At 42.0% G+C, this 23,202-nt stretch overlaps 1 protein-coding gene across 1 annotated transcript; it reads left to right on the top strand.

Annotated features, from left to right (window-relative positions):
• The first annotated feature begins 1,216 nt into the window (after positions 1 to 1,216).
• Positions 1,217 to 22,914, top strand: DNAJC5 (DnaJ heat shock protein family (Hsp40) member C5). Its single transcript, XM_058036167.1, has 6 exons — positions 1,217 to 1,235; positions 6,769 to 6,836; positions 11,606 to 11,742; positions 13,962 to 14,175; positions 15,215 to 15,386; positions 16,085 to 22,914. Exons 3-6 carry the CDS (start codon positions 11,636 to 11,638, stop codon positions 16,186 to 16,188), a joined length of 597 nt encoding a protein of 198 aa, XP_057892150.1. The 5' UTR covers positions 1,217 to 1,235; positions 6,769 to 6,836; positions 11,606 to 11,635; the 3' UTR covers positions 16,189 to 22,914.
• The last annotated feature ends 288 nt before the right edge of the window (positions 22,915 to 23,202 follow it).

The raw sequence follows: 23,202 nt of genomic DNA, 5'->3' as shown, positions 1-23,202 counted from the left end.
TGTATGCAGAGTGAGAGAACAGGGAAATAAATATCATTATGGTTTGTGGGGGAGTAGTATAAAATAAATCTTTTTGTTGGTGAAACCACACTGTATGGTTAGAAAATACCAAAGAGTTTGTCTTCTGTGAGAGAATGCCAGTTTAAATTAAAGCTGGTTTTAGTCCAGCCCTGTGATTTGTTTGGGTATTTGCAGCTGAAAGAGCTGACTCCCACATGCAGGGGGTGTACTGGGCATCATTCTGGGGTTATTATAAGAATATTGTGACAATACAATTAGCAATTAGCATTGTATTCATAAGGATGAATTTGGGATCAGTAGGGAATAAATGTGTTCTGTATCCCAAGGTGCTTCTCTGATTTACTATTTGTATGTTTGCCCCTTGACATATGCTCTGGTTTAATTCACTGAGAAGAAACTGAAATATTTGCAGTGAAGGCATCACCTCTGGCATCACCAAGCCTTCAAAAGGAACTTGGTTGAATTTTCCTGCCAAAACAACAAGTAGAAGTTTTGGGAAATACAAGTTGTGCTGGTCAGTTCAGATTTTATTGTGGAATTCTGTGGTTTTAAGCCCCTTCATGCTTCTGAATATCCATGTGCTGGGGGTTTGAATGGGGCAGATATGAAACTCATTGTGGCTTTTAGACCATTTTCTGTAACACCTGACACAACCCAGAGGGGAGAAATCTGTGGCATGAAGTGAAGAACGTCTTCCATGACATATTTATCTATATATATCTATGTATATCTATATTATCTATATATCTATATATATCTATATATATCTATTTCCTGGAGATGGTTTCTGGGGCTATTGGTTTGTTTGGGTTTTGCTCACCCCTCCCAGTGGTCAGAGGGGTTTTCCCTACAGCCTGTGCCCCATTTCTAATCAGAGCACCCCTTGCTCCTGCTGATGCTTTATTGGTTTTGTTTTTATTTGGGTTTTTTGGTTGTTTTTTCAAGCCTAAAATATCTGTTACAACACCAATTGCTCAGTTTCTGTGAGGAAGTGAAATAAACAAATAGTCTCTTCCCCACCCTCCACAAAAACTGGGGAAATCCAGTTGAGCAATTAGGAGAAGTGAGGATCTTTAGATATGCTTAATTTTTTAACTTTGCAGAGGAAATAATCTCTGGAACTAAAGCCTTTGGACCTTAACTGAGTGGATACATGTGCTGCTTGAATAAATTATGCTTCACCTTAGGCTGGAGGACCTGATTGGATACAAGAGGTAAAAGTAAATGGGGGAGAGGGAAAGTTTATTTTCTGCCTGTATTATTAAATAAATAAGCTTAATTTTTAGAATAAAACCTAATATCCTGTGCAGTAGAAAGGCTCTGACAGAGGCAGTGCCATTGGGTTTCTGGTAATCACATAAAGACATTTTGGCTTTTCTGCTTCTGAGCTTTCGTTGTGATTGTTTCTGGAAAATATAAAATCTTCATAAGTTCTGTTCAATTCTGCTTATTTTGCCTTTTTATTCATAACTTTTTAAGTGGAAGATTTGTGTGTTTGGTGGGAGAGAGCCATTAAAGAGCAGAGATTAATAATCTGAAAATAGGTGAAGTTTCTCAAAAGGGAAGCACCAGAGTGCATCATTTTAGATCAGGATGAGGATATGAGTATTGCCTTCAGTTGTTGCCATAAACTGGTCTTCTGGTTTGCTTTTTTTACTTAGTAAAATAAAGTCTTCATTTCAAAGTCTTTAACAAAAACTGCTCATGATAGAAACTGCCAAGAGTGTTTATTTGATGACAAAGCAATTCTAACACCAAATTAGGTGTAAAATAATTTTGGTACATGTTTTGCAGTTGGTAAGGCCATACTTTCACATTATTTAAATTGTGTGTATGGGGAAACCCTCATTCACCTTTTCATCTGCCTCACAATTGATAGGAAAAGAAAATAGGAATGAACTTTTTTCCCCTCCATCTCTTACCTTCCCCTGCCCTTCCAAGTTAATTTTGGATAGATCTTTTTCTTGCCCTTCGGCAACCAAGTTGCAATTTGAAAGATGTGTTCCTTTCTGTTCCTTTTGTGTCTCAAACTGCTTATTTGGCTTTTTTGCTGTTCTTTGTAACCTCACTTTGTTCCTTCTTTTTGACCAGGCAAAAGCCTCCTGTGCTGTAAGAAGGAGCTGCTTGGATCAACGTTATCTCCTTAAATTCTCTTTTTGTAACAGTCTGCCAAGGGATTCATGTTTTGACAACTGATGTGATTTTCTCAACCTTTTCTTACACAAGACAATAGACTTCTTTTTTTCTTTCTATTTAAAAACCTTTAGTTGTCTTACCTACAGTTGTGACATAATAATGTAAATCTCATTTTTATGTGAGTAGACCCATCTGTTCCAAGAGTTCTTTTATATTTTAAAGGTTAGGCTATATTGATATAGTCATTAACAATATGAAGGGGTTTTATTGATGTAGTTTATACAACCCACTTAGCAGAAGTGGGGCTTTATGTCTATGCAGAAGTTGAAGATATTTCTTCAGAAAAGTGGCATCAGCATCACTCATCCCAACAGGGAATGTTGTGGGTTGGCTGATTGGTTCTGGTGAACTTGCAGTGAGTAGTCACAGTGATTCAAAAACTATTTATAGGGAGGAAAAATTAAAAGTAATAATGAACAAAGCAAACACAGCTGCTGATTTTTCAGAGATTTTTAACTAACTGAGTAAGCAGATGTGGAGATGTTATTGCCATGTGCAGTTTGTGATGTTGCACTCTGCACATAAACTGCTGTGATGTCATAAACAATAATTCATTATTACTGAAAGATTAAATAGGAGCAATGAAATCCTAAGTAGGGAATCCACTGACCCCATCCCCCCCCAGGTTTTTAGAGCAATTATTTTAATTGAGGAGAGAGGACAGAAAATGCAAATCCATTACTTCATATTTTCTCCCCTAATATGGAAAGCTTTCTTTGGTAGGTTTGAATCTTACTCTTGTGTAGGGTAAAAGGTCACAAGTCTTTATAACAGGTTGGTCAATCAGACTTAAATGGTTACATTTTAATCTGCTAAGCTCATTAGAGAAACAACTCTGTGTCGCTGTAGTTAAGTTTGTCACAAGTTTCAGTGGAACCTCTCCTGCAGTCAGCAGTGGTGGATGTTAGTAATTTCAAACTTGAATTTAGCAGAAAAATGGTATTGCTCCAGATTTCAATTATTTAAAAGCTGTGTTTTTCTGTTTTTTAAAAGAACTCAAAGAGAATTTAATGAAGTTTTTAGTGTCACAGTCTTTCAGTATAGGAGACCTGTCCTGTGTTCCCAAGGCAGATGGATTTGGACACAGTAAAGTTCTTTTTTTTTCCAGGAGATGTATGCATTTACATCAATTCCTTGGATACTCAGCTTTCCATCAGGGCTTATATGTTAAAACAGAATGTTTTTATGGATATGAGATCTCTCACATGATCTTTATCAAAAGGTCACAAACTGAATAGCAAAATTCAGCTGAAAGGCTTTTGTGCTGTGATATAAAAAATATAAGCAATGCCAGAACACACTCTTGGATGCTTTAATGGAATATAAAATGTTAGTGCTCTGATTAATAGGTTAAAAATCTTTATTTGAAGACAGCTAAGGGCCAAGAAAAGTGCTTTAAAATAGTAGTGGTCTTCTGCTTGCACTTGTTAGCCAGAGTGCTTTCCCTTCAGCTGTTTCACATTGTTCTTCCAGTAATGATTCATTTTGCAAGTCATGTAAGCAAGAAGGGATGTGAAAATAAAGACTTTGGAGTTTCTATTTTGTATATTGGTTATTTAATTTACCTTAATTGCAGCCTTATTTCTTATAATACTTGCTAACCATGATACAGCTCCTGTACATGGTGGAGATGGATTATGAAGCCATGTATGCTGAAGATAATTTCCCCTTTCTAGTAACAACATATGGAGCAGGATGGGGACAATTCTATCAGTAGAATTATTCAGTAAAAAGAGTTATCCTGCATCACTCAGAGGAGATTTGGGTTCTCAAGAAACACACATGCTTCTTGTCCAGTAGAGCTGAGAACATATCTGATTTCTGCAAGGAGAAGGCAGTATCTGTCTCTTGGGCAGAGGAGAAAAGGGTGCTGAGCAGATTTATGGTTCCAGTGTATGGCGAAGATAAAACAGTACATAAATTGAGTTCTAATTTGCAGGAGAAATAAGGCTGGAAGAGCTGGTTTGCTATGAGCAAAATGGTTGCAAGAGCATGCAACCTCCCCAAGCAAATTTCTTCCACTGTGTTACAAAATTTACCACAGTTTTGATGTGTTGCTGAATTCAGTTTGCATTTTTGAGGCTTTGCTTGTTTTTATCTTCATCATTCTTTAATCTTTTTTCTTCTAATTTTCATACTCATTTCTGTATTTTCTGATTCTTTGACAGTTATATATTCCTGTCCCCAGACTTCCTCCTTTCTCATGTGTATCGTTGAGCTGGATGTCATGCACTGATGTAGATTTGAATGCTTCCATTCCTTTTCCAGCATCTGTCCTTTCATCTTCTCTGCTTTTGTTTGGATTGTGAATATCATGTAATAAGGAGGGGAGATATTTACAAGTAATTACAAGCAGGGTATTATGTAGAGCTCTGGGTCAGTGGATCTGGCCTGCTGAATAATGAGATTGGATGGGGAGATCAAAACATTCCTGAGTCACTAAATTGGAATTGCCAGTTGCAACAGAAAATGAGGGAGTGAACCCCTGGGAGGTGCTGGACTGGCTCAGTGCTGGCAGGGAGGATGAGAAGTACCTGGCATGGGTTTCTCATGTACTTTGATTTTTACAAGAAGCAGTTTCCTTGGGAATTTATTTTTGTCTTGTTTGGTTATTTTCAGCTGTAAATCAGGCTGCCTGCTCTTAATGAAACTTGGTATTGGCATAGCTGTGAGACTGAAGGAAATATTGCTGCTTGCATCCAGATTAAGACAACACTTGACTGTGTATTTTGAGTCTCTACATGGCTGGTTATTATATATAAGTGCTGTAAAAAATACTGACTTTTCTGCTGATGGAGTTTTGATGAGGCTTGGGCCAGGATCTTATATTTGAACCTTCTATCCACACATCATGGTCTGATATTTACATCATTATGTGCCCAGTTCTGACCTTAGCAGGATAGCTCATTTTTTCAAAGTACATTTGCTTCCAAATTACATTTGGACTTTGTTTTTTTTTCCCCTTTCCTTTTATGTTCTACTCATATTATTTCCATAAATTGAACATAGTTTGACTGTCAACATACTTGGATCTGGGCTTGCTGTCTGAAACAGAATGAGTGGCACAATTAGAGGTGGTCTTCATCTGGGTAGGGAGCCATAATTCTGGTTGCCAACACCATTAACAATCTGCAGTTTTCTATAAATGCATAAATAATGTTCTTGTGGATTATTTTTAATAAAGAAAGCTGTGGGCAGAGAACCTGGAAGCTTCTATAGCTTCACAAAATAGCATATTTTTCCTTGGGGAGTTACCCCCTCCCTAGTATTGCACAGGCTTTGAGTGGGAAAGTTTAACTCCCTGCCTTTCATTATTCAGGAAAAGTCCTTTGCTGCTTCCTATCAAAGGAACTAAACAGATCCATTAACAATAAGCTGATTATTGAGTTGTTGCCTGGTTCATTCATACCCACTTAGGGATGTGTTGCTGGATCAAGCAGCTTCTTACAGATGGCACCAAGCAACTGCTGTGGGCAGCAATGCCAGCAGCTCCCTGGGTTTATTCCCAACATCTCTGTTTGCCATGCTGGAACCTTCCAGCCCATGAAAGGCATAATTATTAATTCAATGAGGAGTTTATTTCTCAAGTGCATTCAGAGCTGGTTCTCTGAAAGCTGTTGAAAGGGTTTGTGTGGCAATTAAGTGATGACTTGCCAGGTAAAAGCTGCTCTGAAGTTCGCTCACGAGGTTTAAATTGTTCAGTCATCTAATGCATAAGTGACTTTGTGATTGGTGATGTGGGTTAGATGTGTCCTGCACCTGCTTAATCAGAAAGGTATTTTAATCTGTTGCAGTGAGTTTCCCTGATTTTTTCTATAGCACCATGCAACATTTCCTAGGCTGTTCTTGCCCCTTTGCTCTGTTATTTCCATGCTGGAGCTTGACTGCTGAAAGATCGAGTGTGCTGCTGGGTCACCTCAGGTTCTCTCCCTCCTTGTACACCAAAATGAGACTGGTTTTCATCTGCATCAGGATGAGGGAATCCAAATTGGATGACAGCATGGTTTTCTTGATGGAAATGTGTCCTGGCAGGAGGAGCTGGTGCTGCTCCCCAGAGCAGGCTGTGCCTGCTGCTCCAGTGCCGGAGCTTGGGGTCTGCTCTGTTGGCTAAGCTGCTTTGCAGTCTCTCTCTAACAGCACAACAGATTAGCAAGACTTGAAAAACATGCTTCTCATGCTCTCAGTATATATATTCACAAAGGCCTAAGTTGAAAAAGTCCAAAGTCTTAAATAGATAATGGTTATTAGAGTTTCCATGCAACTGGGTAGGTGTGTGTCTTTCCCATGATGAAAGTTAGGGAGAAGAGACTGAAGCTCTGGTTCAAACCATAGAGGCCTTGACTCTGTGTTTTTAAATATTTGTCATTTATTTCGACAGTTTATCATTCTAAAGACAAATATTTACATTGTGAGGACTTATTTGGTACTTGTGATACAAATATTTATAAAACACTTGTGTGTTTTTACTGCCAGTAATATGATGATAATTTATCAATGAATCCTCAACTTCAGAATTGGTGAACAACTAATTTGCTTTTGTTTTGTCTTTAGGAGAATCAGTTTTAGAAGTGTGTGAAGATTGCTATCACTTACCCTAGAATATTCAAAATAGACACCAGGTGAGTTCTGGATTTTTTTTTATTTCTTGTATCTCATTTAAAGGCAAAATATTGCTGAAGAAACAAAGTTTCCTACAAAAATCTCTTACTACCTCAGGAAGCCAAGGCTAAAACACCTCATATTTTTGTGGTAACACAGTCTTGTGTATGCTTCTCTCATCGCCCTTTTAGTTTTTTTTCCTCCCTTGAAAAATACCAGATTGTGAGGACAACTCTAAGTGACTCTGAGACAGATGGACAGGATGTGGAGGCCAGTGGTGCTTTTTCCTTTCTGTGACAAATCAATATTTACTGAAGTGCTTTCAGGCTCGGTGTTTTTATTTAGGCTTTTACTGATAAATGCTGGTTGGTATAGAATAATTCAGTTTTAAATTAACACCTAAAGTTAGGTGCTATTATAAGTTAATTTTCTGCACAGGAAATCTTTGCAAAGCCAGAATTTTAGCTTTAACCAACATTATATTTTACTACTTAGAAGCAATGCTTTGTGGAATCCAAATCTTTCCTAAAATACTCAAGTGCTTCCTAAAGTCGTATAATAAAATATCAACTAGACATTATTTTTATAAGAGCTGGAAAAACATCATTTCCAAGCTGGACTCTTTAATCATCTTTTAATATGCTCTTAAAACTTAATTGTAGAGGGCTTGACAGCATTCCTGATAGTTTGTGTTACTGACATGTGCAGGGTTGGGCTGAGCTGGGACAGCAGCAACTCCTCCTGTCCAGCACTTCCCTGAGTCTGTCTGTCATTCCTTCTGGTTCTTGTCTTCCCTTTTGGGGATTCCTCTGTTCTCTGTGTTACTGGGGATTTTTTGGAAGACTGAGAGGGTGTTATGTGCTGGTTTTAACCAAACTCTTTTGCAAACAATACCCATTAAGGTTAATAACCTCCCATTGTCCTGTGTCCAGTGGGTATCATTCACTGTGTCAGCAGGAGGTGGATTTTCTCCTTCACAGAGGGATTTCACTTTCTGGAGCAGCTGTTTCCAACCAGGCTCCCCACACTGTGTGCAGACAGTTCACTGTAATGCAGTTTTTACCTGTGTACAGGTCTGGGTGTTGCCACTTCCATTCAGGGAGTGATTTCATTATTTTATTTAATTTTTAGGAACTTAAACTGAGAAGTATACAGGCATGGAGAAAATTAGAATTCTGGAGATTGTGCTCCAGGTGGAGACCTTTAAAGCTAACCTTGTTTGGTGTCCTGTGCCCCTTTTGATTTTGATCAGTGCAGCTGAACAGCCACAAGTCCTTCCTGCAGCAGCCTTTCCTCCAGCAAGGAAATTCAAGGGACAGCAGTGCCTGTGTCACTTACACAGGGGGAGATGGGGAAAGGGAGAGTTGAGGTTACAGTTTCCAGAGGTTTGTTCTGGGATAAATACTCAGTGCTTCAGCCCTGGAGGGAAATGAGAAGAGCTCAGAGGCTGATGACACCCACATACTGTGGCTGTTGTCCATGGAATGAGCCTTCCATCCCTTTATCACAAGGTAGCCCTCCCTAAATCCAGCAGAGGTGGTTCAGTGTTGTCCCAGGCACTCCTGTCTGTGTGAGCAGGGTCAGTACCTCCACCCTCCATTCTGCCTCACAGCCCAGCATGTTTTCCTGCAAAAATGTGTCCTCCTCACTGCCAGCTTCCACTGACATTCTTTGCAGCATCCTGCAGTGCATCAGATGGAGTTTAATTCCTCCTTCCCTGCTTCTGGCCACCAGATCTGCTGTCACCCTGTTCAGTGCAGACATTACTTGGGATGTTCTGTGAGTATTTAATTCCCTAAACTGGCAGAGAACTATTGATTTTTTTCCCTTGGCTGTAATAACTCTTTGCCATTTTAATGAGTTAAATACAACTTCCAAAAGGGTCAGCAGACCTTGCAGAAACTAAGGTATCACCAGTTTCATGAAACTTGATGGGTTTCTTTTGGGAAGCTGAAAAGCAAATTAGTGTTTCTAAGGTTAAATTTTCCATGGAGGTATTTAGAACATTAAGGCTGACTTCCATAAATAACCTGCCAGGTTTAATCTGAGTATTTTCAGTGAGGTGGTGCTGAATGCAGCTGCCTGTTGTGGTAGAGCTGACTGGGGCAGGATATTGTGGTGCTCAGATGGTTAAACACTCTGCTGGTTAATCCAGGAGATTACCTTTCTCCAGAGCCTTCCCAGAGAAACCTCTTCAGGGCATCCTGCTTGGATAGAAAAGGGAGCAGATGGTTTGTTGCTGCTGAACACAACAGTTTTTAAAAATACAGGGCAGCTTTCAGGATTGTGAATTAGAGCCACGTGTGAAAACAGCAGAAATGATACCTGAGTTTAGGAAAATTGGAACTTAAATAACTTGCACCTTTACTGTCTGTTTTATATTAAAAAAGCCAAAGGTTGAATTCCTAGTGATAATACTCCCCTGTTCCCTTAAGTAAAAAGCTTCCCAGATGAATTCCCATCCCTGCCTTGTCCTCCACTCTCCTGCCAAGGCCAATGTGTCCATTTCATACCAGTTTGGAGAAATAAATGTTAACATCCCATTAGACCAAGCTGTGGATCCCCAGCACTGTTCAGATGGAAGCAATTAAGGATGCAGCAGTGTGGAATTGTATCCCTGTGCCTGCAGACTGACTGCCTGGGTCAAACCGAATTCATTTTTATTAAACAAATTGGCCCTAATTGAGCAGTGCAGATTTGGTTAAGCAGAACGTGGTGTATGGCTGTGATCTGCAGCATCTGTCACCAAGGCCACGCTGGATTGATGTTACAGGAAGCTTGTTATGCTTAAATAGAGCTGCAGCTTGTAGCAAAAATGTCCATAATGCCCTGGAAGCTCCTGTTTGAAGCAGTGCCTTCTTCACGAGGGCTAAATCAACATGTGAAATTCCAATCAAGGTGCTTTTTTTTCCTCCTCCTGACTTCTCAGGTCCCTGTCCAAGAGCAGTGGTGACAGACACTCCTTGGCAGGAGCTGCTGGCAGGGACTGTGTGCTGGAGCTGCAGGGAGGTTCTGGGTGCTGATGGGCACAGAGCAGGAGGAGCTGAGCAGGGAGCCTGGGAAGCAGCAGGGGCAGGCTGCTGTGATTAGGTAGATTAGCAGAGACACGTCAGGATCATCAGTGTTTGACCTCAGCTCCGGGGCAGAGGGGGCTGGGAGCTGCCTGTGGAAAAGGCTGGCCCAGAGGGTTTCTTTCCTGAAATATGGTTTTCCTTTCCCTGAATCAGATTATGCCTCAATAAGTGAGTTGTTTGTGTTGTGTCTTGCAGCACTCAGTACTTTTCTTCCCATACAGAAAGCTTTTGGTACTGAACAGTGTCCTTGAAAAGAAAATACCTCCTCTCCCTACCCACACATTCACCTTCCAGATTTGGGCTGTAGTTTGAATTTTTAGCCAGAGAATTAGAGTTTAGACAAATAATTATTAATAGTAATAATTTGTAGCATTCTATAGGAAGCTTTAAATTAAACTAGGTAGAATTGCCAAAGGCTTCTTGAAGGTGATTAGATGAGAGTTTGGTTGAGCCAGTGTATTCCAGTTAAAACAACTGGGCCTGGTGAGCAGTGTTAAATGGATGTAAAGGCAGAGAATCAACAGCAGGCTCTGAGCTGAACAAGACAGTGGTGATGTGTCTGTCCACATCCTTGTCACTTGGTCCCCCTTGTGTGGGTGTGACAATTCCCATGTGTTGGGAGGAGCAGAGGTGTGGTCACAGCTCCTCCCAGGCAGTGCAGGGGGGTGAGGGCTGAGGGTGTTGCTTTCAGCCAGCCTTGTGAAAGCTGAGGTTATTAATTTGTTATATAAGACATAGGGTTAAATTAGAAAAGTCTGCTGCTTTAAATATCTTTTTCAAAGGCTGCATAATCTGGTGTGGGCTAATTGTAATGACATAATCCAAAAATAGCCAATAGTCTTTTCTTGGATTCTCATCCTGGCTGCAGTTCTGCAGCTAAAGAACAGCAAAGCTGATCTCCTCAGGGTGGGAGAGGGCAGAACCAGATCTGCTCCTGGCATGGCACAGGGGACACCTCTGGGGTCTGTCACATTTGGATCTGGAGCAGGAGGTTAATCCATGTTCAAGTAACGTGATTTTAACTAGAATGCATGTTAAATGTTGGAGCCACAACTTTAAATAGTGAGAGAGGGATCTCCTCTCTGGGCAGACATTCCCTCTTTCCTTGTGGAATGCACAGCTTTGGTCACACTGGATTTATCTAAGGATTCTGTTTGGCCTGGTGCTGGTGATAAGATGGGAGACTGGGATTTGGGAGGTGTGGGAAAGGTTGGTTTTTGTTTTTGTTTTTTAAATGTAATTTCTGAAATAGAAAATACAAATAAAGTCAGTTACTCCTATGCTAGTGTGGTTCAAAAAGGCAACCTCAACAGCAACTTCTCTGTTGTCATGTGGTTTTTATAGGTATTATCACAAATAAATTATCTTAATATTAAGACTAAGAAAGGAGATGAAGTGATTTGAGAGATGTGTTATGCAGTACATGGCTATAGCTGCACATCAGCTCTTAATTTGGGGTTTTTGGAAAGAAGAGTTGAGTCTATACAGCAGGGATTCAGGGTGGCTGCTGTTGTGCCAACAATGTCACAGTTGTTTTCACTGATAATTCACTGAATTTTAAAACTTTTTACCTTCCACGCGTATAAAGAACCTTTTCAAAGCACGTTTTATTAAAGCTGAATCTTGATGTGTAGACTCTGTTTTTGAGAGTTTGCTTAAAGAGGCCTGGTTTTTCCTTGGCTTAAGCATTTCTTAATCTTTATTTTCTTTTGCAGGGGCTGGTTCTCTCCTCAGGTTAGCTCAAGATGGCAGACCAGAGGCAACGCTCACTCTCTACCTCTGGGGAGTCCTTGTACCACGTGCTGGGGCTGGACAAAAATGCCACTTCAGATGATATCAAAAAGTCTTACAGGTAAAGCTTTGAGTGTTACACCTGTCCCAGCAGCACTTTAATTCAGTGTTCAGCAAATGGTTTATTTATGTAGGAGCCTCAGTTGGTTTATTTAGACCTTTTGCAAGAAAGATATGTGGGAAAAATAGGTGAAAACGTGGTTGCTTCTTGCAAAACAGGGTGTGAAAACATGCCTAGGCTTTAAATTTTTACATCTTCTATCTAGTAAGTTAAATTCTAAAATGCACAATGTCATTCTGAAAGGTCCTTGCCTAAGTTTGAGCAGAATTTTAGAACTGTGATCAGAATTAAACTCTTTCTACTATGTAGCTTTATATCTGTCTTAGGGGTACCACAGATGTGCAGAACTGCCCTGATGTCCATCATTTCCACTTCTGGCACAGGGAGATGGAGATTAAATATACAAATAAGGATGAAAACAGAGCATGAATGATTATTTTTTCCTGGAATTCTGTTCAAAAGTTCTTATTTTTTGTGGAGATACTAGTTTTAAAATATTTTTTCTGTATCCCTTTCCTTAAGAGTTGGACACACGAAATGGCTTCATACTTACCAAATAACAACTACCAAAAAAGAATCTTGTAGCATCTTCCTTTCCCATAAATCTGCTTAAAGGCAATTGCTGCTGTGCCCAGTGGCAATGCGTTTGGATTACACTAGGGGTCAGCATCATCTTTCCATGAGGATACTCACTGTCAAAATGGTTTTCCTTTAGTCTCTAACTTTTACCAAGGGTTTTTCCCTTCCAAAGTTACATGATGGCAACTACATGGTGAAGTCTAGGAATAAGCCAGTTCCACAATTCTCAAAAATTAGCTTTATCTTCCTAAAAGCCTTAAGTGGAAGTTTGAATAGGTTATCTTCAAGCAACTGGGAAATAATTTTACTTTCTTGGGGAAAATACTGTGAGTTTTTCCTTTGGAGGAACAACCCCACAAGATCCTGGATTGAAATGCAGCTGCTTCACACTTCCCTGAACCTTCAGCTGATCTTGTTTCCTCTGCTGCTCTTTCATCATGTTCAGTCTGAACATCCTTTGCTGGCCTGGTACTGTGGAGTTTGTGTACGTGTAAGAAATGGGAAATAAAAATATTTAATTGTTGCAGCCTGACTAAGCCCTTTCCAGGTTTATAAAACTTGCTGTGATTATTTCAGCCCTCACTGAGGCTGGGGCACAAGTGGCAGCTGTGGACATGATTTACTGGAGCAGCATCAGGCACTGTGAAGTGTCCCAAGGGCACACTCAGGCTGGTTTCTAAATGCTGTGAGATACTTGCAGACACATCCAAGTGCTTGCACACATCTTTGTTTTGTGTTTGTCTAAACATTTCCCCACTGCAAAGCTGACATATAATTGTCTGCAGACTCCTCCTGGCTTTCTCAGATACGTGACTTTGTGGTCATTTTCTGTAGGAGGACAAGTACCTTTTGTGGTGCAGGAGAGCTGCCAGCATGTGGCTCCGTGTCATTTTTCTACTTGGGAGCACGTATTTTCCCTTCATAAGGAGGTGTTTAGCCAGTTATTTCTACTGGTGTCTGTAAATAGCCTGGGCCATGTGAGAACTAGCACATTTATCAATGCTTTATCTGATTTTTTTGTTATTTGTAAGAGATCTGGCCTGATTAGGGGAGCTACATTGTGATTTCCTGATGTCTCGAAACTCAGAAGTGTTTTCTATTCTAGCAAAGCTTGAACTGAAAAGTACTTTGTTCCTGCACAGGAATTGGTGAATTAACCACAAGTGATCGTGTGTTCTATTTTTGTGTTCAGACACTGCAGAAGCAGCAGTTCAGACACTTTTCAAGCAGCTGTAGCAACTTGCTTTTATTTACTCTTTGGTGCTATACCTTAGACTTGTGGTGTGTCTTTCCTGTGGCAGGAGCAAAACTTACTGATGGAAATTGCTAGAGCTGAGGATAAAAAAACCCCAAACCTATTTTTATTCAATGTCTCTTATTTTTTTCCATTGAATTTTGAGGGTCAAATCCAACAGTCTGAAGTCAGTCCTGTGAACTAAGCTAGACACTGCTGTAGCCTTTTATTATCATCTGAGGAAGAATCATCAGGGAAGTTGAATCACAGATGAAGGAAAACAGTTGCAACTTAAAAGTCTCCCTTGAGTGGCAGGCTGCAGAATTAGGAAAAAAAAAAAAAAAAAAACAAATCAAAAAAACAGGAACCCAAACCCCAGGTTTTATTCTCTTTTTTCTTTCTGCAGGAAACTGGCATTGAAATATCATCCTGATAAAAACCCTGATAATCCAGAGGCAGCAGAAAAATTTAAAGAGATCAATAATGCCCACGCAATATTGACGGATGCCACAAAGCGGAACATTTACGATAAGTATGGGTCTCTGGGGCTCTATGTAGCAGAGCAGTTTGGTGAAGAAAATGTGAACACATACTTCGTGCTGTCCAGCTGGTGGGCAAAGGTAAATAAAAGGGCACAAGAGTTATTCTGGATTGGTATTGGAAACTCTTAGAGAGCTCCAGTTGATAACTGTTCTTGGTTTTACCTTTGGAAATTGCTGAATTTCTGACACTGGGTTAATTAACCTTCTCTTACTGTGTTGTGATCTTGAGTTAAGGAGTATTTTACTAGGAGCTTCTGGTGAGACAGGTCTAATAAACAAGACCTGGGTTACTAATTGAAGCTTGGACTCTTCTAGTGGATTTAGAAGAGAAAAGAATTTGGGGTGTATTCTCTGATAAAATCTGGTCAATATTTTTGCAGAATGAGTCTTGACTGTGAACTTTGGCTTACAGACAATCTCTTTGCATTTCATTGCATGGGTCCATTGTTTTTATCCTTTGCCAGCATTGCCTCCATCTCTTGATCCCCTAAGGAAGACAGTAATTATATCATCATGCTGTTTTGCTATCTGTAAAATTATTTTTTCAAACAGTTGCACAGTGACCTATAGGAAGACTTTAATTTAGCCCATTGTAACTGTGATAAGCACCTGGCAGGCCTGGCTTGTATGGAGCTGCCTTGCTCACATGCTGGGAGCATCAATCCTCAGCCATGCCCACAGCCTTGGGCTGCTCCAAGTCCCTGCTGTAGGTACATCATGGCCTGTGCATCAGCTGGTACAGCTCAGTCATTTCCAGGGTTATTTATGTGAATTACAGCCTGTCCTAAACCCCTGAATTTTAGTACAGATGTGCTTATTAGACCTGTACCTTCTTCCAGATGCAGCAAAATAGTCCACTTAACTTAAATGGTAGAAATTACTGAAGCATACCAGGCTGGCAGTATTCACCTCAGTGTAAAATGTGGACAACCATAGCCACTTTTGCACATAATTTGAATTATTTCTCGTGATAAAGTACAAAGCTGTAGCTGCTAAGTTCTGTCTCTGGACTGCTGTGGTTTTGCTCTCCGATTCTGTATCCAAGTCTCTCAAACTCTGTGGTCATGGCACAGTAGACACAGGTCATGACTATTTCTGTGTTTTCTGTCCTCTGCAGGCCTTGTTTGTGTTCTGTGGACTCATCACAGGCTGCTACTGCTGCTGCTGTCTGTGCTGCTGCTGTAATTGTTGCTGTGGGAAGTGTAAACCGAAACCTCCCGAAGGCGAAGAGCAGGAATTCTACGTCTCTCCAGAGGACTTGGAGGCACAGTTGCAGTCAGATGAAAGGGGTAGGTGAAAATGCTGTGAGCTCTGTAGGATGAACATCAGTCCCTGCTGGAGTGCTCAGTGAGCTGGTTGAGGAGAAATCAGGTCCTGGGGTATGGATGATGAGCAGGGAATGTTTGTGCCACGAGTTACATGGGTGGTGCTGATACCAGAGATAAAGTTGCTACAAACACCTGGAGGGTCTTCACTGAAACTAGCTGGGATCAGCTTCAGAGCAGTCAGTGACCATCATTGTGTTCCTTCCACATCCACATAACATTTGGACCAGCCATATGGGATTGCAGCACAGGGCTCTTGTACCCAAAGGTTGGGGGTGTCAAGGCAGCTTTCATTGTATCAGGTGTGGAGGAAGTGGCACTGCTACCCTTGTAGCTCTAATACTGTTTGTGAAGCTATTTCTGCAGGATTGAACCAATAATTTAAAATATTGTAGAGCCTTGTGTATGCTCTGATGACATTTTTAATGGGCACTGCTGAATGGTGGGTGAGGATCAGCAGCTTTTACAGGAAAAAGGAAATGGTAATAAACATTCCACAGGCAGAGTTGAGGTGAATGCTGTTGTGTGCACACTGAAAATCAGGGAATTAATAAAGGAGTGTAAATGGTGTTATCAGAGGTTTGTAGGGAGATGTGCTTACCAAAACATGCAGTGCTGTGTTTGTTCCTTGGTGTGCTAAGCCTTTTGTCTTCACTTTTCAGAGGCCTCAGACGCACCTATTGTGATACAGCCAGCATCAGCCACAGAGACAACCCAGCTCACAGCTGACTCTCACCCCAGCTACCACACTGATGGATTTAATTAAGTTAAGGAAACACTGTCATTAGAATGGATAAAAAAAAAAAAATACATGGCCAACTCAACACTAGAATCATGAACATTAGAAGTAGAGAATGGGGAGGGGGAATAATTCTGCCACAGTAAGAGGGCAGCTTTCCAACCTGCCGAAAATATTTTGTAATCCCTTCAGCCTTTTGTCACCTTTCAGTGTCGTATCTCGACGATACGTGAAGTGCTGTAGCATGCAGTATTTAAAGCAGTTTAGCTACGGTCTTATTTGTTTCCTTTCTTTTGGTTTTTTTTTTTTTTTCTCCTGTTTTGTTTTGGTTTTTGTTTTTTTTATAGCATGTATGGAGTTATGTTAAATGTCTGTGGTGTAATGTATTGAGTTGTCACAATATCAGTGCGGTGGAGACATTCTGCATTTTAAGCAGCAGTACTGGCCTAAAAATGAGATTTAAAAAGTGTCACAGAAGCCACTGTTCTTCTGTACAGCTGAGCTGTCGAAGACCTTTAGAAGTTGAGGATTTTCATTTGAGTGCAACAAACCAATTCTTTCATTCCTCCTTCTATTCCTGCATTATTATCTAAGCAAGTTTACAAAGCCAAGAACCAAAAACATGCCAGTCCTGCAGAGCTGGAGTCCTCTCTAATGCTGGTTTTCAGCTTAAATAAATCTACCTTGAAAAATAAAAAGGGAGAGTTGCCAATCTTTGAACAGTAAATTGAACAGCTCGTTGTGTATGAGGCGATCTCCAGTGACAATGGAACCAAAACCAACTGGGAATGGGCTCCTGTGGTGGTGGCAGTGGGATTTTAACTCCAAGCACAATTCTGTTTTGATTTGAGTTCAGTTGTTTTCCTGTAATGCTAAAGACCAAATAGTGCAGCTTTGTTTCTGAATGCATGAGAATCTTAAAGTGAAACTGGTTAACTGGCTCTCACTGAGCAAATGGTAAAATGCAGACAGTAGGCAACAGCAGAAATGTTTAAAAACAATTGGTGTTTAAAAATTTGTTCTAATAATTAATAGGCAAATGGAGTATTACATATCTTTTTTAAAAGCTTTTATAATACACTAACCCTTTAATTTAATGAACATCTTTGTGGAGTACTTAAATGGGTTTTAAAGAACAAACCACCATTCTTTGTGTTTATATTGTATAATTTGCACATTGTCTTGCATTTAGATTTGTTTACACCATTGTTTCTCTTTTCTTTGGAACAACTATGTGGAAACCACTGAAAGGTTTCCTGTACTATTTTGAAACCAAATCAAGTCCGAATTCTGTTCTAGAAACTGGTTTACTGAGGTTTAACTGTTAAAAAGGCATTTTAGGCAGCTGCTGAATTACTGGTGTATATTGTTGTCAATAGTCCTGCCTTAGGTGATCCAGAGTCAAATCTAGAACAGCTCCAGAGAACCCACACTTGGCACTTTCAGTGGGTAATTACGGCCTCGTTAATTTTAATCATTATGGTTTTGTATCACAATGCCTCAACTGTCCCTTGTACCCCCATCCCCCTGATGTGTTTTTCTTCTTTCTGTGGAGGGGCTGTTGGCACCTTCCCCCCGTGTCTGCTGCTCCCTCACCAGCTCCAGGTGGGGCTTTGAAGCAGGGTAAAGATCCACTGGTCTGCACAAAGGCTGCCAGGAAAGGGCAGGGACCCAGAGAACTATTCTGAATATATTTTCCTGCTGTCTTTGCATGAGCAACGTGAAATCTGCCATGAAACCATGTTAAACGTGCTGGGTAGGAGAACATGTTCTCCCCAAGGTCTCAGTGCTCAGTGAGGAGTGTTTGCACACCCAGACTTTGCTGTGGCTGTTGGTACAAGCACATATTTGCCTGCATGGGAGCTTGCTGCAGATCAGCATGATTTTAGTACCATATTCAGCCTCCAAAATTCCCCAAAAAATCTGTTCCTTTTAATTAATGGCTCAATTTCAGCAGCACACTCCTTAACTCATTTCTTCTTTGCCCATAGTCCTTACAGACCTGAAATGTGGTGGTTTAGTGCAAGATACTTTTATCTTTTCCTGACTTGGATGGCCTTGAGGACATTTGTGTATGATTTGGCTTGAGGTCCTAATTTAGTTAATGTCTTTCTTTGACCCCTTGAACAAAAAGCCATTTTTAGGCTTAAACCCAATATAATTTTGTCTGTCCCTGTAGACTTTGCCTGGAGCCTATTCTTGGTGTAAAATTGCACTCTGGAATATGGTGGGGCATGTGCAGGCTTTGTCCTCTCCACATTCACTGGTTAAAATTGCCTGTATCTGCAAATTGTGTTCATAGTCAAAAAAAAAAAAAAAAAGGTGTTGAGGTTTTTTGGCTTTGTAAATGAGTGTGGCTCATCAGAGCAAGTCAGTGAATGAGGGAGGGGCTCTTCCCTGGGAGCTGTTCCATTCCCTGTCCCTGTGTTCATCTCAGTGGATAATATGGAGATGGCTGCTGGGTGTTGCTCTGCTGCAGAGCAGCTCTGCCCCCAGTGCTGGGGGCTGGTTGTCACTGTTCATTTGGAATAATGCTCTTATTTCTTACCCTCTCTGGGCTGTTTCCAGAGAAGTAGAGAGGCTGGTGGGAAGTTGTGGCTCCAGGGAGGTGTGTGGCACACCTGCAGTCACTCTGCAGGCTCCTGACAAGGGAACTGAAGTGTGGCAGCACGTGAGGACCAGAGGCAGAACAGTTATCTGTGGGGAAAGATGACATCCAGGATAAGTTTGCAGTTTTAGATCTTTGCTTAGCAAGGGATGAGTTTGGAGAGAGATGCTTTCCTGTTGGTTCTGTCTGTGGGTGGTGTGTGAACAGGAAATTACTCTGTTACATGCCAGAGTGATGTTAGATGCTCCAAGGGAAACCGTTCTGAGATCTCACTTACAGGGAATGATGGAAAAACATAATTCTAGAGGAATACTCATGTTTTTGGAAGCTCTTTCAAGTTTGCCCATGTTAGTGCTTAATCTCTGGGTTTGGGATCATTGTGTATTAGTGAAGTTCTTCTTGAACTATGTAAGGAAGTGATTAAAACATTCCTTCTTTGAAGCCAAAACCGTGTCGTGGCACATAAGTACATTAATGCCCACTTTTCCCCTCTTGGAGGGAAGGTGCAAGAGTACCCTGGGCTCTAACACGAGTTGCACTTCATAGTGGCCAAGTAGAATCCTAGTAAATACAAAGTTGGGAATAATGGTTTAAATCTGGCAGAGAAGCTCAGACAGGAATTCTGAGCTTGGGCAAGTGGAGTTGCAGCGTCCCAGTGCTGCAGCCTGACCTGCTTAGTGCAGAATGTTTCCCTCCAAAATCAAACCTGACCACTGTCCATCTCAGTCCAGTGTTTTGCCAGAATTAAAACTTGAGCTTGGATTTTATTTATTTATTTGTTTCTTTAAAGTAGTATCATTTGTACAAGTTGCCTGAGTCCTCCATTCCAGTTGTTCGGCCGCCTCCATCCAGCTCCTCCAACCTCTCCAGCACTGATTTCCTTAGCACTTGTAGCTAAGGGTGAATCTCAGCTGGAGAGTTTGGTGTTCAGGATACTGATTTATCCCTGTGTTGCATGGAGAGCCATTCCTAGCTTAGGTGAGGAGGGAAAGCTGCTGCTGAGAGTGCTCAGGTGCCAGCTGTCCCTCCTGGCACATGGAGCTGCTGGAAAAGGAGGTGCTGGATCTGTCCTGCCCATCCTCCCTAGGGATGGGAACATCCCAAACGCACTGTACTGAAGGGGCATTGCACCCCTCAAATGCCAGTCTCATTTTGTTAGTGATATTTGTAGGAAATTCTTAAATATTTATCTGTATATAAATTTATGTAAGACCTCAGTGGCATCCCATAGGGTGTCGGTTTTTGCTGGTCCCATGCAGTGATGTTTTAGAGCCATGTTCCCTTTTTTAGTCTTCTTTTTAGATTTGTAGTCTTTTAAAACTGCTTTAGATATTAGCACTCCTAGTGTTCTTAAAGTGGCATCCTCTTGGAGGTTTGGAGGGGCAGAGCAGAGGAGGAGGGCTTGGGCATGGCACAGAAACACTCAGTCTGTGGCAGGGCTGTGGTCGGGGGAGTGCAGCTCTCCAAACCCTTCCTGTCAGCCTGTAAACACCTCACACAGGTGTAACCAGGGCAGGAGCCTGGCAGAAAAACTATTCCTGTCCCATCTGTGAGGCAGTTTAGTGGTGTGGCAGGGACACCTGTGCACTCTGAGGGGCTGTTCCAGAGCATTTGTACCACGCACGCTCCTTGAGGGAGGCACCTGCTTCTCTCAACTACTTTGTGCCCTTCCTCTGGTGCCCCTTGATCTTTTTGCCAAGTTCTGGATAATATAGGAAATTTATGCTGCAGGTTTTTTTGTACCCAGTGCACGTGTATCTTGGCATCATGTTTAACAGGTCACTCTGGCAGGGTGGTCTGGGCAGTTTGCAGTCCCCACCTCGTGTCAGTAATTCTGAATGGTGTTTAAATGCATTAATCTTGGAGCACTGAACCCCCAGTTATAGTTTATAGTGTCAGGTCGATATAAACTTCACATGCTTCAGCATCTGGTGCTGCTTCTCTGTATTCTAGTGGAGATCATCTAGTTTGTAGTGTCTCATTGCACCAACAGCTGCTTAAAATCTCTCGAAAGAATCGTAGCCAGTAGCTCACCAGGTGGCAGGAAATTTGTCAGTGTTCAGCTCCCACAAGATCCATGGTCCCCTCCACGAGCTGCCTTTGGAGGCTTTCTGGGACTGTCTGGGACTCAGCAAGACTGCAATTCCTGTGTTCTTCCAAGAAGACACTTCCTTTACGAGGAGAAGCCGCGGGAGGGAAGCTGGCTGTCTGATGTTTGCACAAGCCAAATGCCAGAAATCTGGAAGATGAACTTTCATTATGCCAATGTTACATGCACAGTTCATTTTGGTGTTAAAAGGATAGATGCTGGGAATTTCTGGTGGTTATATATATATATATGTATGTATATGTATAGAGGAAGCTCTTATATAAACTGGCTGTTCATTCCCGAGTGCCGTTGTCTTCTCTGCTCCCTCTCCCAGCCCTGTGGGTGTTCTCTTGCAGTCTGTGAGCGGTTGCTTGTCAAACCATTCCAAAAATTGAACAATCTACTTGAATTCCATGAGCTGCCCCTTGTCCCAGCTCCTCTGGATGGAACAGAGCTCTGCCTGCTCCAGCTTTCCTTAGGAGGAGAGAAGGGAGAGCTGGCAGAGGGCACAGAGGCAGCTCTGGAGTGACTGGAATTTGTGCAGCTGGCACGTGGGGTGTTTAGATGTGGTTAATGTGCTCATCACTGAAGCTGTGATAGAACACATGGATTTGGGGTTTTCCCCTAGTTGTCACCACATTGGACTCCCCAAAATGGGGCTGGGTGAGCTCACAGAGCAAGGTCCACCCCGTGCTGAGGGTGTGGGCTGCAGCATCACGTGTGTGTATGTATGTATATATGCACATATGTATATATTTATACAACAGGTGTGCACCTTGGGTTTTTCTTTGGTGGTAAAAAACGTGAGATTTGGCTCCAAGTAGTGCTCTGAACTCAGCCAGACAGGGAGAAGGTGTGAGTTTTGTGTGGCCACAAATTTGTGCTTCTCTGCTCTCAGCTGCAGGAAAACCCAAACCCGACCTGTGGGGTTGAGGGACTGGTGAGGACATGGTGAAGGAGCCTGTTGTATAAATAAATGGGTCCTAGGAGCAGGAGAAGATGCTTCTCCTGCTCCCCACACCCAGCTTGGGGAGTTCCCACATGAGCAGCATGGGGTTTGCACAGCCAGGTGCTGTCCCTCCTCTTGCAGGTGGGTTCCATAAGGACTTGGAGTTACTGAAATTCCTACACCTGAGGCTGGCAGTGATCCATGTGAAGGCACAATGGTTGTGGCTGATGCACGTGTGAGTCCCACCATGTCCCCTCTAGCTATGCTGGGTAGAGTCACCACCGCCCTCCTCCTCCTCAGGCTGTTCCTGCCAGGGGCTGTTCCTGACACGCAGCACACCAGGGGTTCCTTCACGGCAGAAATGGGGGAATATTGGGGAGATTTTTACTGCTGGCACCTCTGAAGTTCTGTTTGTGACCATCACAGCTGATGAACTCCAAGTTTGCCAATTCCAAGCGTGCTGTTTCCATGCTGGATGCTGAGCTGATGGCTGTCATTCCTTCCTTCCTCTCATCCCACCGTTGCTGCCTTGCTGGGCCGGGGTGTGGATGGGTCGGTTGGTGTCACTGCTGACATCCCAGGCGGTTTATGTTCATTTTGCATGTGAGCAAGGCCCTGAACTGTGTAATTCCTTGTGGGGTTTGGTTTCCTGGCTCCTTTATGGAGCCAGAAGGAGCTGAGGATGCCAGGAGAGACTCGCCTGCATTTGCACTGCACTTCAACTCGGGCAGGGGTGGGGGATAGAGGGAGCCCATCTTTAAAAAAAGAAAAAAATAGTTAAAAAAAACCCCAAACCAAACCCACCACAATCGAAATATAAATGCATCTGAGAAGCAATTATAATATAGACATATATCTATTTTGTTATGTTACTAAAGGACCATACTTTGAGTTGTCTGTAAGTAGACGTGGCTGTCTGAACTTCGTGGATTGTAACACTCGATACTACTGAGCTCCTGTACATACCCGCGGCGACGGCAGAAGGAATTATTTTCTGTTTTAGCATGGTAATTTGTGTCTTGTATGTCCGAATATAAACTAAAATAAAGATTGCTAAGTTATCGGAAACCACTGTTGTAAAATAAATGTTTTCAATGCAGAAATGCCCATCCAGTTTTTCTTTCTTTATTTGCACAAGAGGGAGGGGCTGTGGGACAGGGTGGGGCTGGCTTGGGAGGTGGGAGAGGTCACCCATCCCTGGGATGGGCACTGGGTGCAGGGTATCTGGGGCAGGAGCTGTAGCCTCTCCCCTGTACCCCTCCGGCACCCACCGTGGGGTCTGGGCTGCTTTTGAGCCTGAAAGTCCAAAGATCTTCATGTGATGCTGGACCCTGGCAGATTATTTGGGGTGCAAATGCAGGTTGGAGTTGTTGGGGTGGGAATTGTATGCAGGGC

This window comes from Melospiza georgiana, chromosome 17 (assembly GCF_028018845.1).
Source record: "Melospiza georgiana isolate bMelGeo1 chromosome 17, bMelGeo1.pri, whole genome shotgun sequence".
Taxonomy (NCBI): Eukaryota; Metazoa; Chordata; class Aves; order Passeriformes; family Passerellidae; genus Melospiza; species Melospiza georgiana.
The sequence above is the reverse complement of the archived record's forward strand: the minus strand, read 5'-3'. Positions and strand labels throughout refer to the sequence as shown.